The 16827-nt window shown below is 44.7% G+C and overlaps 1 protein-coding gene across 1 annotated transcript in view; it reads right to left on the reverse strand.

The window, feature by feature from the left end:
* Nucleotides 1–3866: 3866 nt before the first annotated feature.
* The window catches only part of GIPC2 (GIPC PDZ domain containing family member 2), a 63285-nt gene continuing 50324 nt past the window's right edge, over nt 3867–16827 (reverse strand). Inside the window, exon 6 of the mRNA XM_036757589.1 lies at nt 3867–4021. Coding sequence (XP_036613484.1) covers nt 3867–4021 — 155 coding nt within the window. The remainder of the gene's footprint in view (nt 4022–16827) is intronic.

A 16827-nucleotide genomic window follows, 5' to 3' on the forward strand; every position in this document is an offset into this window, starting at 1 on the left:
AGTCATCTTGAATTAAATATATTGGGGCAGCTAGGTGGCGCCATCGCGCATTGAGCGTTTCACCTCAAGTCAGAAAGACATCTGGAGTTCAAATCTGGCACTTACTAGCTGTGTGACCCTGGGCAAGTCACTTAGCCTCTGTTTGCCTTAATCTACTGAAAAAGGAAATGGCAAACCACCCCACATCTTTGCCAAGAAAACCCCAAATAGGGTCACAAGGAATCTAACGTGACTGAACAAAAATGAAAACTATTTTAATCACTATTATTCAACAATCATTTATTAAGTTATCTGTGGCACATAGGGCACTGTGCTTAGTACCAGGACTATGGACCAAAAAGGAAACAACCCCTGCTATTAGGAAGCTCCTGTTCTAGGGGTGGGGAAAGGAATATAGAAGCACATTGAAAAGATAAGTAAAGATAGTTTGAGGAGAAAGATAACCTGATGGGGAGGGGATGAAGAGAATACTATTACAGGGAACTCTGAAAGATAGAAAATATTTCCCTAAAACTGCTTTTGGGAAACCAGCTTTTCTTTGAGGTTGTAGTTTTATGGTGTGACAACCAGGTTCATACAGAATAGCCCCAAGAGCCCAAAAGCTGCCCCCATTTTCACCTTCGTAGTAATGAAGAGCTGGGAGTCATTTCCCAGAAGGCAGCTTTTGGGCGCTTGGGGCAAGGATAATCTATGACATTTTATCCAGTCCAGGTTTCCAGAAACATTCTATTAGCATGAACTGGGCAATAGTTAGGACAGCTCCCTCAGCCTACGTCAAGATAATGAAGCTCCGTTTCCCAAAGGGCACGCCGGTTAGAATTCCACATCCTGTCCCTGTCACCTCCTAATAGCTCTCCTGACCCAGCACCTTCAGCTGACTCATTGCAAAAGCCATTTCCTATTAATGTGCTTTTAGGCAGAACGGTGGGCTAGAACTGAAAGAGACAATGCATGATGAGTACTTTGAGATCCTTGGGTGACAGGAGAGATCTGCTTAATAGAGCCATTACAAAAGAAATGAATTGGGTTTCTTTGTTAGGATGGAGGAAGTGACTGGTAAAGATCAGAGTGTCTCTCCCCAGGCTTGATGAAACCTCTCTCTGGCACTAAAGGGAGAAAAAATAGTTTATCCCTGCTCGGCAAAAGTTTGTTTGTTCCAGTAATGGGGAAAATGTTCCAAGTTCGAGCACTAGGAAGAAATGAACACCTCGTCTCTCCAGTGTGGTTTGGCTCATGGGGTACATTATATACTGCCTAAGGCTTCTGTAACTGATTCTAGGAGCAGTTTTTACTATCGAATTTTGGTCTTGGAATTGACCACAAACTCAGTGATTGACCATTTATAATCATCGGAAATGTACATGACGTGTCCAGAACAACCAAAATTCTTTTGCAAAAGAGATTTTCAAGCATGCAGAAACTTGACAATAAGAATATAAACGTTGCCTAAGCATTCAATGGCCACAAGAATTCCATCCAATGCTTCCCAGAGGGGGCGTCTCATAGTTGTGAATAACAAATAATAGCTTGTAAATTTCTAAATTTGTATCTGATATTAAATGAGACTGCAGGATGTCTTTTAAGAAAGAACTGCTCATGTTGAATGAAAAAAGCAAGGCTGCCATAGTGAGAAGTCTGCTGTCCATTTCTGCTTGCATGTATTAAGTGGTCCCTGAATTATCCCATTCCCTAAGAATCCTCTATTTTACATCTCCACAAGAGATCTCTTACCCCACCATGAAGAGGAAGGGTTAAGGCTAATGTGAGTTGGTATTATGAAAACTCCTAACGAAAGGGCTGAGACTTCCGATTAATGAAGATGGGGTAGCTGCATTCTTGTGAAATACCCTCCCACAGCAACCAGAAATTCCACATTTTCTAAGCTCTCTGATTATACACTAGGGATTCTTGAACCACCACTAAAATTTGGGTCCAAATGTCATCAAACCAGGCTTGATTCAAACGATTAAGCCCATGCAGGTGCTAGTCAAAGGTGAACATTTCTGAGGAAAACAAGAGGGCTATGTGGGTAATGACCTAGCCTGGCAAAGAAGTGACTCCTGATTTCCTGGGATTTGTCCTTACAGGTTGTTATTTCTGATGACGGTAATAGCAGAGAGATTCTTTCCCCCATAGCTTAGAGAGAACCCTCTGGGGACATCATGCTGTGGCTTATTAAATGACCTCTGCCAAAACCATTCCTTTGCCTTCTATCTCTCATTTGTGAAATGTCCAATAAATTTCATAGGGCAGTCATTTATCCCCAAATGAGGGATGAGGCTATGGAACCATTGTGTTAAAACTTTAGGGTCATTAAATAATGCATTAGATAATGTTTCCATTTTCTACCATTTCTTCACTTCCAAAAAGTCTGTCTGGAGGCAACATCTCAGGTCCTGAGGATTGAAAAGTTATACTCCATCTGCAAGAACAGAAAAAATGATCTCCAGTGTCCCTTTGTTTTGAGGAAGTGTCTCAAATATAAAGATGATGCAAAGAACATAAAGCCAGCACTGGAGGGCTTCAAACAGGTGGGAGAAGGATGGAGAAATGTTGCTTTTTAAATGCCTGTGGCATAAATGAATATTTCTGCCTACTTGTACTTCTTCTTCCCAGTCCGCCTCCCCCACTAATCAGGCCGCGAGATGGTCCTGGGGACACAGTTCTGGGCCTGGAGTCAGGAAGTTCAGCTCAGTTGTTTTTCAGCCCAGTCTGACTCTCTGTGAACCCATTGGGGGTTTTCTTGGTCCCTTGTCCTGCTCATTTTACAGATGAGGAAACTGAGGTAAACAGGGCCAAGTGACTTGCCCAGGGTCACACAGCTAGAACGCAGGAAGATGAGTCTTCCTGACTCCAAGCCCAGTGCTCTATCCATTCAGGAAGACCTGAGTTCGAATCTGATTTCCAACACTACCTCTGCTTGCCTCAGTTTCCTTGTCTATAAATGGAGGTAATAATAGCACCTACCTCCCAGTGTGGTTGTGAGAATCCAATGAAATGACGACGGTAAAGCGCCCAGCACATAGTAGGTACTACATAAATGTTAACTATTATTAATCAACAAATAACCAAAAATACCAGCTAGTCCCTATGTAATCAATGTTCACACCTATGAGGAAGGTGAGACGTTCCCCTGATTGCAACAGGACAACGAGGGTCCAGAGAGAAGAGTGGATTTCTTCCTATCCCCCGCTAACTCAGAAGCAATGTGTCTGGCTCTTGGGAGCCTTTGGGGAGCTTCCTTTATCCCCAGAATATCTCTTAGGTCAGGGGTGCAGGACCTGTGGCTTCTAGGTCCTCAAGTGTGGCCCTTTGACTGAATCCAGACTTCACAGAACAAATGCCCTTCATGAAAGGATCTGAGCACTTAAGGATCTAGGAGGCCACATGGCCTTGAGGCTGCAGGTTCCCCACCCCTGTCTTAGGTTCACCTAAGAATAGGAAGACAAGCATGCTAAAAAAAAAAAATCCAATCCCAAAATTTCAGTCCCCAAATTTCCTTGCACAGTTTAAAATTCTGCAAAAGAGTTACACAGTAAGAGTAAAAAGCTGTATGTCCACTGTGAAAAATATGGAAGCTGAGGGTATGGAGTGGAGGAAGCTTGTCCCTCAAATTTACATCTGTAAGCACACTGGACTGATGGTTCAGTTGGTAATGACTAATGGGTGATAGCACAAATTTATAACATGTATCAGTGTTAAAAACTACCCAGAAACCAATGCAGTGGGTTTTGTTTTTTACTTTTTCACTCAGAATAAATGTCACAAATATACCAATCCAATCAAACCAGCATTCACAGTAGCATTAGAAATCTCATTATACACAGATGTTGTTGGTTGGAGATTCTAATAAAAAGCATTTGGTCTCACTGTAACCGCCCTTGCTTGGCATCATCGATGGCGCCCCATACATCAAAGACAAATTCATCTGGAAATGCAAAGTCTCCGAGACCCTCATCCAGAGCTACGGCAAACTCATCTGGATTCAACTTGTCTTTTCCAGCTTGGAATATTGTTGTAGCTGCCAAAAAAGGTGAGGGGCAGGGGATGGGAGAAGAGAAGGCAAAACTTTTAAAGTGTTCTTTGGAAAAGTAAGCATCCAAGTCAGGAGAACGAAGCTGATCAATGTCGTGCTGAATACAATAAAACACAAGGTTGGTTCTTCCAATAATTTTGTTTTTATTATTATTTAGGATTATGGACTGTGAAGAGGACCTAAAGAAAAATAGTGTCTTTTTTCCAATTGGAAAAACATTTAAGTAAACCATAAAACATTGTAAATAACATAAAATTAATTGTAAAAAGGCACCTAGATGGTATGGTGGATAGCACTGGGCTTGGAATCAGGAAGATTTATCTTGCTGAGTTCAAATCCAGCTTCAGATATATATTAGCTGTGTAGCCCTGGGCAAGTCACTTAACCCTGCTTGCCTCACTTTCCTCATCTATAAACTGGGCTTGGGAAGGAAATGGCAGACACCAGTAACTCTGCCAAGAGAATCCCAAATGGGGTCACAGAGAGTCACACGCGACTGAAAAAGTGACTCAACAACAACAAATTGTAAATAACAAGAATCATATTGCAGAAGAATTCTGTTCCCTCTTAAGCAAATGGGTAAGGTTTCATCCACTTCCAAGGGTGTGAGGGATGAAATACCGGGATACCTTATGAGGGAGCAGGGAAGCAAACACAAAGAAACAGAGTCATTCCCCCTTCTCTCCGTGTGATGTCACTTGTGGAAAGAGTATTGGATTTGTAGGGATTTGGGAGGTTTCTGGTGATCTGAGAAACTTGTGGGCAATTGGGAGGACATTCACAAGAGCTGTGTGACCCTGGCCAAGCATCTCACTTCTCAAAGCCTCAGTATATGTTTCTGTGAAAAGGGCTAACAATACTTGTACCACCCACTTCCCAGGGTTATTGTATGAGAAGAGCTTCACAAACCTTAGAGCAATCTACAAAAATGTTCACTGTGGCTACATGTTAGCAGGCTTTGTTCACAAACACTAGCTGTGCTTTGGAAGAGTCTGGCTCAACCATAAGGAATGCTTTAAGGCCATTCAGGAAAGATACACGTGTCTCTGCAGTTGGACTAAGATAACCAAGAACAGAAGAAGCTATTTCTTTGAGGGTATTTCCAGACCGAGTGTTGGGGAGATACAAGGCCAGTCTCTTGGGTTGCAGTTTGTCCACCGTTCCCCAGGACACGTCCCCTGCCCTCTGATCTTTCTCTAGGTTTTCTCCTTTCCTCCAAGATCTCAGCCTCCCTGTTGGATTCCACAACTTTCTCTATGGGAATGACACCCAAATCTCCATCTCTAACCCTCGCTTTTTTCCCAGACTCCAGACCCACAATCCATGTGCATTCTGGACATCTTAGTGAATGTGTATTCCAATCATGCCTTTGACACTTACTGCCCACAGCAACATGGGCAGATGACTTGGCCACCTTGGATGTGGTCAAATGAAAGAGTTGGACTAGACGACCTCTCCGGTCCCTGTGAGCCTGAGCTCGTGACCCGGATGTCCTGGCAAGTAGCTCGATTCCCATCCAACAGAGCAACGTATATGAAGTCAGAGGTCCTCAGTGTAGCAACAATGTGGCTAGCAGCAGCTGTAGGGGTATAAGACCAATAACACCAGCATATAGAAGGGCTGCCAGCACAGCTTCTTTGATCTGCTTTTCTAAGGAAAGCAGCTTTAAGGGGTTAACAATCTCACTTTAGTCACACATACAAATATAACTCACTTAGTTCAGTAGGAAAAGCTGATTACAAACATCAACAGACAGACCTTGTCTGATCAAATCACAATACATAGTTGAAAAACCAATGGGTCTGGGTTAGCAAAGTCTCAACACTCCTTCCCTGAGTATGCCCCCAAAAGTCAAACGCCAACCTTGGATCTTATATACCAGTCTCAGGGCCCTGGGGCCCTTGATTACCTCAGTGCTGAGAAGCACTAAAACCAAAAACAGTAAAAAAATTCCATTTTGCCAGCCATTACATTTGAAAGGCAAGAGTCATCAAAGGCACTTAATTACCTCAGCATTCCTAAGGAGAAGACAACAAAAAGTCCTGCCCTGGTTACCATTACATTGTCTTAGGACTGAGAAACACTTCAAAGACAAAAAGATCCCATTTTACCTGCCCCATTCAAACAAAGACCAGAACCATTAAAGGCACTTAAGAGAAGAACAGCAAAAAGCACCGCCCTGATTACCATTACACTCAGCTCCCTTCCTGTTATGCCACTTACTACCTCCATGACCTTGGCCAAGTCACTGAATCTCTCTCAGCCTCAGTTCCCTCATCTGTAAAAAGAATTGTTACACTTAAGAGCTCTGACCAACCACAACTACAGAGGACTAATGACTAAGCACACCATCCTCCTACTGACAGAGAAGTGATGGACCCAAGACACAGAATAAAACACATTTTCAGTTACAGGCAATGTAAGAATTGATTTTGCTTGACTTTGTATATTTGTTACAAGGGCTCTGTTCTTTTTGGTTCCAGTTGGCAGCAGAGTGATGGAAAAAGAGAGATAAGGGTGAAGTAGCAAATGAGAAAAGAAAGAAAAGAGGACTACCAAAGCATCTTAAAAAACAGATACACCAAAGAGAGCAGAAGGAATCACAAAGGGGATGGCTTTGAAAGTGACATGTTGAATTTGTAACATGTCGTTTTTTAAAAAAAGCAACTTGTACCCATTGAGACCTAGAGCTCCAGGTACAATCCTCTTTTCTCTTCTACTGTGCTTATGGAAATCCCAATTTTATTTGATGTTTAAGGTCAGAAGAAAATGTAAATAAATAAAGCAAGTTAGATTTGATGACCTCTAAGCCTTCAGTCCTAAATCGATGACCCCATGAACATTTATCACGCTCCACATGTCCAATGGGAGCTCATCATTTCCCCTCTCTCCCTGCCAAACCAATCCTTGGTGTTTTCCCCTTGACATTTTTGCTGAACCCCTGGCTTGAAACCCTGGAGTCATCTTGACTTCTCCCTCTTCTTCAACCCCAACTCCAATCAGTCCCCAAGGTCTTTGGATTCCACCTCTACCATGTTTCTCTTTTTCAGTCTTATTGCCAGAGCTCCAGTGTGTGCCCTGATTACTATCTGCCTGTGCGACCTCCCCATTCATCTATTCTGGCACCCATCAGCCTGACAGCTCTGATCTTATCACTCCCCCACACAAATAAAGGCCATGTCATAGCTAAGGTGCTCCACAGTCTGATCCCAATCTACTTAGCTAATTTTACCTTACTTTGTCTGGTCCCCAAGAAACCTTTGGATTAGATTCCAGGGCCCCAATAAACTTGGACAGGAAAACATGCAGCTTTATTTTTACTAACCTCTAACTGAAATTTAGCACTACCTACAATTTTAGATTTTTTTCATTCTGAGAAGGGGTCCCTTAGGCTTCTGGTGAAACCAGAACTACTAAAGGAATCTGTGACACACATCCCCCAAAAAAGGGTTAAAATTCCAAAAGACTCATGATAGAAAATGCCATCCACCTCCAGAGAAAGAACTATGGAGTCTGAATGCAGATCCAAGCAGACTATTTGCTCTCTTTTTTTGTTGTTGTTGTTGTTTTCTCTTTCTCATGGTTTTTCCCTTTTATTCTGATTCTTCTTTCACAACACGACTAATGTGGAGATACATTTAATATGATCGTACGTGTATAGCCTGTATCAGATTGCTTGCCATATTGGGGAGGGGGATTTAGAATTCAAAATCTTATGGAAGTGAATGTTGAAAACTAAAAACTAATTAATTAATTTTTAAAAGGGTTAAAAGGTCCCTAGTCTATGTCTACCCTAAGTCAGAGCTAAATTGGGAGGATTGCACACTGAGACCTGGAAGAAACCTCAGAGGTGTCTAGTCCAACTGAGGCTCAGAGACATGAAGGGACTTGCCCAAGGACTCCTAGCTAATAAGTTTCTGACCAAGGACTATTCCCTGCACCACAAATACATTCTCACGCTGAGGCAAGTTACCAAAAGAAACAGAATACGCAATGCCTACTGCTGACCTAACAGAAAACAAGCAATGAGGTGGGCAATGGATACAGCTTTGGGCCTGGAGTCAGAAGGATCTGTATTCAAATCCAGCCTCAGATACTTTCTAGTTCTATGACTCTGGGCAAATCATTTAACTGCTATCTGCCTCAGTTTCCTCAGCCATAAAATGGAGATCCTAATCACGTAGGGCTGTTGAGAGGATGAAATGAGGACACACCACGGTGCCTGCCACCTACTAAGTGCTATAGAAACGTCACTGTTGCTGTTGCTGTTCAGTGCTTTTTCAGTCATGTCCAACTCTTCATGACCTGATTTGCGGTTTTCTGGCAAAGATACCAGAGGTTTGCCATTTCCTTCTCTAGCTCATTTTACAGATGAGGAAACTGAGGTAAACAAGGTTAAGTGACTAGTCCAGGGTCACATAGTTAAGTGTCTAAGGCTGAATTTGAAGTCAGGAAGATGAGTCTTCTTGACCCCAGGCCCAGGGCTCTGTGCACTATGGGGCCACCTAGGAGCCCATAGAAATGTTAGTTATTTTTATTAGCTATCATTAAGTAGACAAATGACAAAGGACACGACCAAAGCAACCTTAGTATAGACAATGGTATGTGCACATTTTAAAAATAAAAATCCCTAAGCCTTCAGGCCGATGGATGAGACCAAGGAAGGACCCAGAGTAACTTGGCTAACTCTAGGAAATGAAGCCAGGGATAGGGTTAGTCTAGAAAGCCACTGGAGAGCTCCAGAATAACAGGGACAAGGCTCTCAATCAAGCTAGAACAAGGGGAAGAAGAACCTCAGCTTAGTCCTCTGCACGTGTGCATGCTCCGAAAAGGAGACTGGGAAATGATACTTTTTAAAATGGTCATAAATCACACTGGACAATGTGTCATATGGTTTCTGGAATGTCCTTTCAAAGTTTCCACTGGAAAATACTGTATGCCAAAGAAAAAGAGGTGAGGTGAGAATTACTAAGCTGTTGAGTCAGGCAGGGAAACAAATGAATCATCTGAGCCAGAAAACACAGAAGCCAATTCTTGCCTCCTAATCATTTTCATTCTGCTCAAAATTCAGAGGGTGACAGCATTTGTAAAAGGGACCTCAGTGGCCCTCTCCTCCAACCCACCCCAACCCACTACCATATGCTCAACTGTCCTCCAATTTTTGTCAGAAAACTTCTAATGAGGGACACTGTGTACATGTGGGCAAGGCTGCCCATCCCACTTAAGGGACATTGTGGTTATTAGGAGGGTCTTCCTGGCACCTCTTTGCAGCTTCTATCCATTGCTCCTGGGTTAGCTCTTAATCAATCAATCAATCTCCCCACAAGCATTCATTAAGCACCCACTATGCACCAGGAACTCTGCTAATCCCTGGGGATACAAAGAAAGTGAAAATGGAGCCTATTTTTCAAGAAGCTTGCCTTGTAACAAGAAAGTACACACATCCATAAGTAGGCAAACACAAGCTACACACAGAAGAGATCTCAGAGGGGAAGGGACTGGCTACTGGGGGGACCAGGAGAAGCCTCCTGAAGAAGACGTCACTTGGGAAAAATAAGATGGAACTTGAGTGAGTCATATAGGAAGCCAAAGATTCCTAAGAGGTGGGGGTAAGGAAGGAGGGCATTCTAGGCATGGGGGGCCAGCCAACACAAAGGCACAGAGAAGGGAGATGAAGTATCAGGAGTGAGTTTATTGGTTTGGGGAGGTAAATTATACGATCAGAACTGTGCTTTAGTAGTAGAATGTGGAAGAGGGCTTAGAATGGGGAGAGATTTGAGGCAGGGAAGCTGGTAAGAAGACAATGGAATAGTTCAGGTAACATGGTGAGGGCTTGAAGTAGGGTGGTGATGTGGGAATGGAAAGAAAGGAATGTTATCCAAGAGATGTTTGGACAAAAAAGCAACAAAATCTGGCAACTGGTCAAATATATAGGCTGAGTAGGAGCAAGGAAGGGCAGCAAGATGGCGCAGGGGATAGATCACCAAGCCTGAAGTAAGAAGGACCTGAATTCAAATCCAGTCTCAGATACTTGCTATCTGTGTGACCCTAGGCAAGCCATTCAATCTTGTTTGCCTCCTTATCTGTAAAATAAGCTGGAGGAGGAAATAGCAAACTACTCCAGTATCTTTGCCAAAAAAAAAAGACTCCAATGGGTTCATGATAAGTTGGATACAATTGAAAAAAGACTGAACAACCGAACGAGGGTAAGGACTTGTTGAGGAGGTTGCTGAAGCTTCTAATATTGCTGACTGGAAGGATCTTGGTGCCCTCAACATAATAAGGAAGTTTGGAAGAGGGCCCAGTTTGGAGACAAAGATACTGAGTTCTGTTTGCAACATTTGTTGAGTTTGAGATGGGACATCCAGTTTTAAGATGGGTCATCCAGTTCACTATGTCATGTAGATAGCTGGTGATAAGGGATCAGCGTTCAGAAGACAGAGTAGACCTGGGTAAAGAGAACTGGAAATCTTCTGCATAGAGATGAACACTAGATCTGATGAAAGCACCAAGTGATAGAGGATGGAGGGAAAAGATCATGGATGGAACCTTGGGAGAATGTCATGAATGAAGGTCAACAAAGGTAACTGAAAGGGAAGCGTCACACAGGGAGAAGCTGAGGGAAGCATCTGGGAGAAGAGGAGGGTGCTCAATGGCATCAAGTGTGAAGAACTCAAGAATGATGGATGAGGACTAGAAAAAGCCATTGGCAATTAAGAAACTGTTTTTAACATCGGAGGCAGCAGTGTCAGTTGAAAAATGAAGCCGGATGAGAGTGAGAGGAGAGGAAGGGTAGGCTACAAGTATAGACAGCTTTTGTAAAAAGCTTGACTAAGGAAAGGAGAGGCAGGATGATAGCTAGGAAGGAAGGTGGGAATTGCTGAGGATTTCATTGTACTACTGGGAGGCTTGGGGATGTCTCCAGGCAACAGGGAAAGAGCCAGCTGATAGGGAGACATTGAATTACAGAGAGTGAGGTTGATGGTGGGGGCTGTCTTCTAGGAGAGACAGAAGTCAGTCAATTAACCAGCATTTACAAAGCACCGACTATGTGCCAGATACCGTGCCAAGCACTAAGGTTACAAAGAAAGTCCCTGTCCTGGAGGAGCTCACAGGCTGATGGGAGAGACAATATACAAGCAAGTATATGTACCATCAAGCACACATTAGGGGGAGTCTGCAGGAAGGTACTCAAATTTATGGGGACTGGGAAAAGTGTCATGCAGGTGAGATGCTGAAGAAAGCTGGGGGAGCCAGGAGGCAGAGAGGGGTCCAGTTATGGCAGAGCACCAGAGAAAAGACACAGTGTCTTGTCCATGGAACAGCAAGGAGGCCAGTGTCACTGGATCAAAGAATATATAGGAGGAGTAAAGTGTAAAAAGAGAGGAAGGGGAGGAGGGGGACAAGTTATGAAGAGCTTGAAAGGTCAAACAGAGGATTTTATATTTTATCCTGGAGTTCATAGGGACCCTTGGTGTTTATTCAACTGGGGGGAGGGGAGTGATGTGGTTAGACCAGTGTTTAAGGAAGATCAGTTCAACAGATGAGTAAAGAACAGACTGAAGTGGGCAGAGGCTTGACAATGGAAGACCAACAAGCAGATTAGCGCCATAGGCCAGGTGTGAGCTGCTGAAAGCCTGCGGGGGAGGGGGTGGCAGCATCAGAGGAGAGATGTCAGGAAGGTAAAAACACCAGGATTGGATATGGGGTGTCTGGGAGGATGGCGGTACCCTGGACAATGATAGCGAAGTCAGAGAAAGGGAAGGGAGAGGGGGATGATGATGAGCTCGCCCTTGGACACGTTGAGTTTGATCTATGGACATCCAGTTTGAGATGAACAACAGGCAGCTGAAGAAGAGACTGAAGGTCAAGAGAGAAGTTAGAGCAGGATAAGAAGATTGACGAATCATCAGGAGAGATGATCACTGAAGCCATGGAAGCTGAGGAGATCACCAAGGGAAGTGCTATGGAGGGAGGACAAAGAAGGCTCTGCACAGAGTCCTCTGGGACAGGTAACTGGCTGAAGATTCAGCCAAGGAGGCTGAGGATGTCTCAAGTTGGCAGGAGGAGAACCAGGAGAGAACAGTATCAGGAAAACCTAGAGAGAAGAAAGTAGGGAAGAGAAGAGAGTGATGGGCAAGATCAAAGGCTGTAGGGAGGTGAAGGAGGATGAGCACCCAGAAAAGTCTGTTGGATCTCGAAGCTAAGACATCAGTGGTCTCTTCGGAGAGGGCAGCACTGATGGAATGGTGAGGTTGGAAACCAGACTGTAAGGGGTTAAGAAGAGAGGAAGAGGAGGGAAGGGGGGAAACAAGCAGGGTTTGATATTCATGTCATTGTTTCTAGAGCAGGGTGTGACATTCATCTGCCCTGTTATTGTTCTAGAGCAAGGTGTGATATGCATCTGACCTATTGTTCTAGAGCAGGGTGTGATATTCATCCATACTGTTACTGTTTGAGAGGAAGAAACTTCAAACTTTTTGGTCTCAGGACCCTTTGTAGTCTTAAAAATGATTGAGGGTTCCAACTAGCTTTTGTTTATGTATGTGTGCTGGTACATGTTTAACATCCAGCTCTCCAAAAACACAGGACACACTTTTAAGTTCAATCTGCATCACTTTCTTAAGTCTAGATCAGGGCTGTCCAAAACACAGGCCATTCGCCCCCATGCAGCCTGCCTGTGTCCACCACAAGCACAGAAATCAACACAAATGCTTTAGTTAAAACATTTATGTCAATTTCCACGCCCGTAGTAAACACAGGTGGGCCACATAAAATCGCACTGCAGGCCGCATGAGGCCTACGGGCTGCACTTTGGACAGCCCTGGTCTAGACAATCAACAAAACAACAAATCAAGCCTCAATTTATAGGGTTTGCTGATTTCAGAAGTGTAAACGCTCATGCTGAAAATTTAACAAGCAGCTCTCTGCAGTCCATACAAACTGGCTCCAGACCAGGCCTGGTTATATTTATTGATAGTTACCATAATAGAAATTAAAACAGCCTGGGATTCTTATGAAAACCTTTCAGATATCCCACAAGGGTCTTGAAGACCCCCAGAGGTCTCTGGACTCTACTTTGAGAAGCCTGGAGGTGACACAGCTTAGGAGGCAGATTACTGGGTTGGGAGTCTGGAAGGCCTGGGTTCAGATTGGGCAGCCCCCAGGATTTGTCTGTGGCATAAAGTTTCCCCAAGGTGTGAAGGACATCGAACATGGTGGACCAGTAAAGCAAGGTTAGGAAGCCATGTGAGCACTACAGATGTGTCAGGTATGGAGAAATCCATTCCCTGGGGGCACATATCAGAATGCACAGGATTTCAGCTCCTTCCTCTCAGATTTTGCCTTAAGTAAAGAGCAAGTTCTTGATGCGTAGTTTTTACTTGCACCAGGCCTGAGTCCACGTTCATGCTCAAGGACATCTTATTGGGGCTCCATAACCCTTTTCAGCTTAGTGTTTATCAAACCTAGCGTGGTTAGGGGATGGGTCAAGGGCTTGGGGGGGGGGTTGGGGGGGGGACCTCACAAACAGGGCTGGAGGTGGGGCAGGGGGGCCCAGGAAGAGAGCTGGGGCTGAATTCCATTTGGGACCGGAGTGCTACCACTGAGGAGAGTCATTTCTCTACACCTCAGTGTCCTCATATGAGGCACAGGCCAGACAAGTTCCCCAGATGTTGTGAGAAGCAAATGAGTTTCCATATACAAGTGAGTATGTATACATGGCAGCCGAAGGCAAAGAGACAGACAGACACAGAGACACAGAGACAGACAGAGACAGAGAAAAAGAAGGCAAAAGAGAGGGGTACAAAGGACAGACAAAGACAGAGACACAGGAAGAGACAGGGCTGGGAAGTGATCTAGTATTATAGCTGGGTAGCCCAATGGATAGATACAGCCCCGGCCCCGAAGTCAGGAAGCGTCGTTGAGTTGTTTTGTTTCAGCCGTGTCTACACTTAGTGACTCCATTTGGGGTTTTCTTGGCAGATACTGGAGTGATTTGCTATTTCCTTCTCCAGCTTGTTTTACAGACGAGGAAACTGAGTCAGGCAGGCTCAGGGGAGCTGAGCCAGCTCCCTCTTTGTGGGGATAAGAAATGAGGTCGAGCCCACTGGGGGCCCAATTCAAGGCCCATCTCTGGGACTGACTCACTGTGCTCTGCCTCAACCTTCTCAGAAATGAGAGGATGGGGCCAGATTAGCCCTCAGGTCCTTTTCACTCCAGGTCTCTAGAATTTAAGGAAATACAACAGCTGCATGCTGCCCTCTGGTGGTCCTTCAGGGAAACTTCTCCCTCTATCCTTAATATTTAGTCCTCTTAAGGAAATGCTTCTATTAATGGTATTTTTCAAGCTAGTTTCTTCCCACCATTTTTGAATGTGTGTAGGGAGGAGGGAAGGGATGGAATAAGCATTCATGTGATGCCTACTGTGTGCCTGGCACTGGGGTAAAAGCTTTTTACAAATATTATCTCATTTGATTTTTATAACCCTGGGCCATGGGTACTCGTCTTATTCCCATTCTACAGTTGAGGAAACTAAGGCAAATGCAGATGAAGTGACTTGCCCAGGGTCACACAGCTAATAAGTATCTGAGGTGGGATTTGAATTCAGCTCTTCCAAACTCCAGGCCCAGTGCGCTACACTGTGGCGCCCCCTTGTGGCCTCTACAATGTGGGCAATGCTTATTTTGGCCAGACCACATCTTGAGTCCTGTTTTCAGTTCTGTATAACACTTATTTTCAAGGACAGTAACTAACTGGAGAGTGTCAAGAGGAGAATGACCAGAAGTGGGAAGGGCCTTGAGACCATGCCTCAAGTGGACCAGCTGAAGGACCTGGATGCCTCCCCCCACCCCACAGCTTTAAGTTTCTCAAGAGTTCTCACCAAGAAGTGAGATTCTCTTCTGGGCCCAGAGGGAGAATCAGGAGAGGCCAGTTTAGGGGGGTGAAGTTCCCCACAAAGAACCCTGCCCCAAAGTGGGATGGGCTGCCTCAGGAACATGGTGGACACCTCCTCCCTAACTGTCCTGCAGCAAAGACTATTGGACAGAATGTCCTTCCAGGATTCTGAGTTGGACTCAGTGGCTCCTGGGGTCCCTTCCAACTCTGAAATTCTGGAATTCTGTGAATGCCACATTGTAACTGTAATAGGGAGGGGCACTTGCCAAACCCCCATCCCCACCACATCACCAGACTGGAAGCAACACAGAAACCTGGGTTCAGTCCCTGCTTTGGCCCTTACCAGAAAGGGGGGGAGGCATGAGCTCTCAGTATCCCTGCATCTCTTTCTTTGTTTACAAAGAAGGGACAAAAATGTTTGCACCACTGACCCCACAGAAATATTTTACAGAAAGAAGTTTGTAAAATCTTAAGATGATAAGTAACTATATGATTGCACTTGTCCTAAACATTCAAGAAGACACTGACATGAGAAGAGTCTTGTTTCCATTCATTCTATGACCCCTTTACGTGAAAAACTTCTAGCATCCAAATTGTCAGCCCTTCAAGGTCACCTACACTAAGGCCTTCAGGCTTCCCACCTCCTTCCAATGATATTTCACACTGATAACCCTAACCCTGACCCTTATGCATAGAACATGTCAACTTTTCCAGACTTATTTCATGTAACTCTCCCTTCTATGTACTCTATGCTTCACACTCCTCATGCCCTGTAGAGAGCTCACCTCCAAGCCTTTGCCCAGGCTGTTACTTAAACCAGGAATTCCCTCACCTACTCAACTACCACATCTACCTGTTGAAATCCTACCAAGTGATAGTGATGGGGAAAAAAGAAGGGAAAGAAAAGAAGGAGAGGGGAGAGGAAGGCTGCAAGAGAGTGCCCACAGGAAGATGAGTGACATTGTGAAAGGGATTGAGGTCACACACATAACTATCAGGTGCAGGAAGTGAAGCTATGAGGGCAGGAGTGGAAGAACTCAGCTGAATACAAGGAAATCCTCCCCAAAGGGGACTGGGGGTTGCAGCAGGAAATGATGGTCACCGTTCCCTTGAGGTCCTCAAGCAGAAGCTTTTGTTCAAGGAGCCTCAGACTCATCTAGCCCAGACCCTCAGTTTACAAATCAGGAAACTGAGTCCCAGGGAGTGAAGTGACTTGCCCAAGGTCACAAAGGTAGGATGTATCAGAGGAGGGATTGGAGCCCTAATCATCTGACTCCAGGGTGAGAGCTCTCTCCATGGTGCTGAGTACTATATGGAGGGAGCCTTGTTCAGGTCCTTCTCTTACCCTTGACCCATTCCACATTAGATTTCCTTGGTGTGTATATAACTCCCAGCTCCCTAGTAGCATGGACTGTATCTTGGCTCTTTGTGCCTTTTTGATTGAAGAATTAACAACTGAGAAAGTCAGAAACTACTAGGAAGGCAGGCCTGAGTCACAAAAGGGATTCCCAAGTTGGCCGACATTCCTCCCCCCCTTCCCATTTCTCATCAGAGTGTAATGTGCCAATGGGAGGCACTGGCTGCAGATGACTAACTAACTTTATAAGGGGGTTACTAGTCAACTTCCAAGAAGAGCCTGGTGAGGAATGGTGGTAGCCTGAAACTATAACGTCTGGTCCTGGGGAGGAATGGTGGTGGCCTGATACTATAACTTCTGGTCCTGGAGACTCCTGGACTCTTCTTTTTCATGGTTACCATGTGGGGTCTCTTGAGGTTTTGCTAGCCCTCCCTGAAGATTCCTGGGCAGAAGCTGTGTGGATACTCGTTACAAAGGCTGTGGATGGGATTCTCTGGCAGCTCTGAACTAGAATAAATAAGGCCCCTTCTCATCCTTC

The sequence above is a fragment of the Trichosurus vulpecula genome, chromosome 4, assembly GCF_011100635.1.
Source record: "Trichosurus vulpecula isolate mTriVul1 chromosome 4, mTriVul1.pri, whole genome shotgun sequence".
NCBI lineage: Eukaryota > Metazoa > Chordata > Mammalia > Diprotodontia > Phalangeridae > Trichosurus > Trichosurus vulpecula.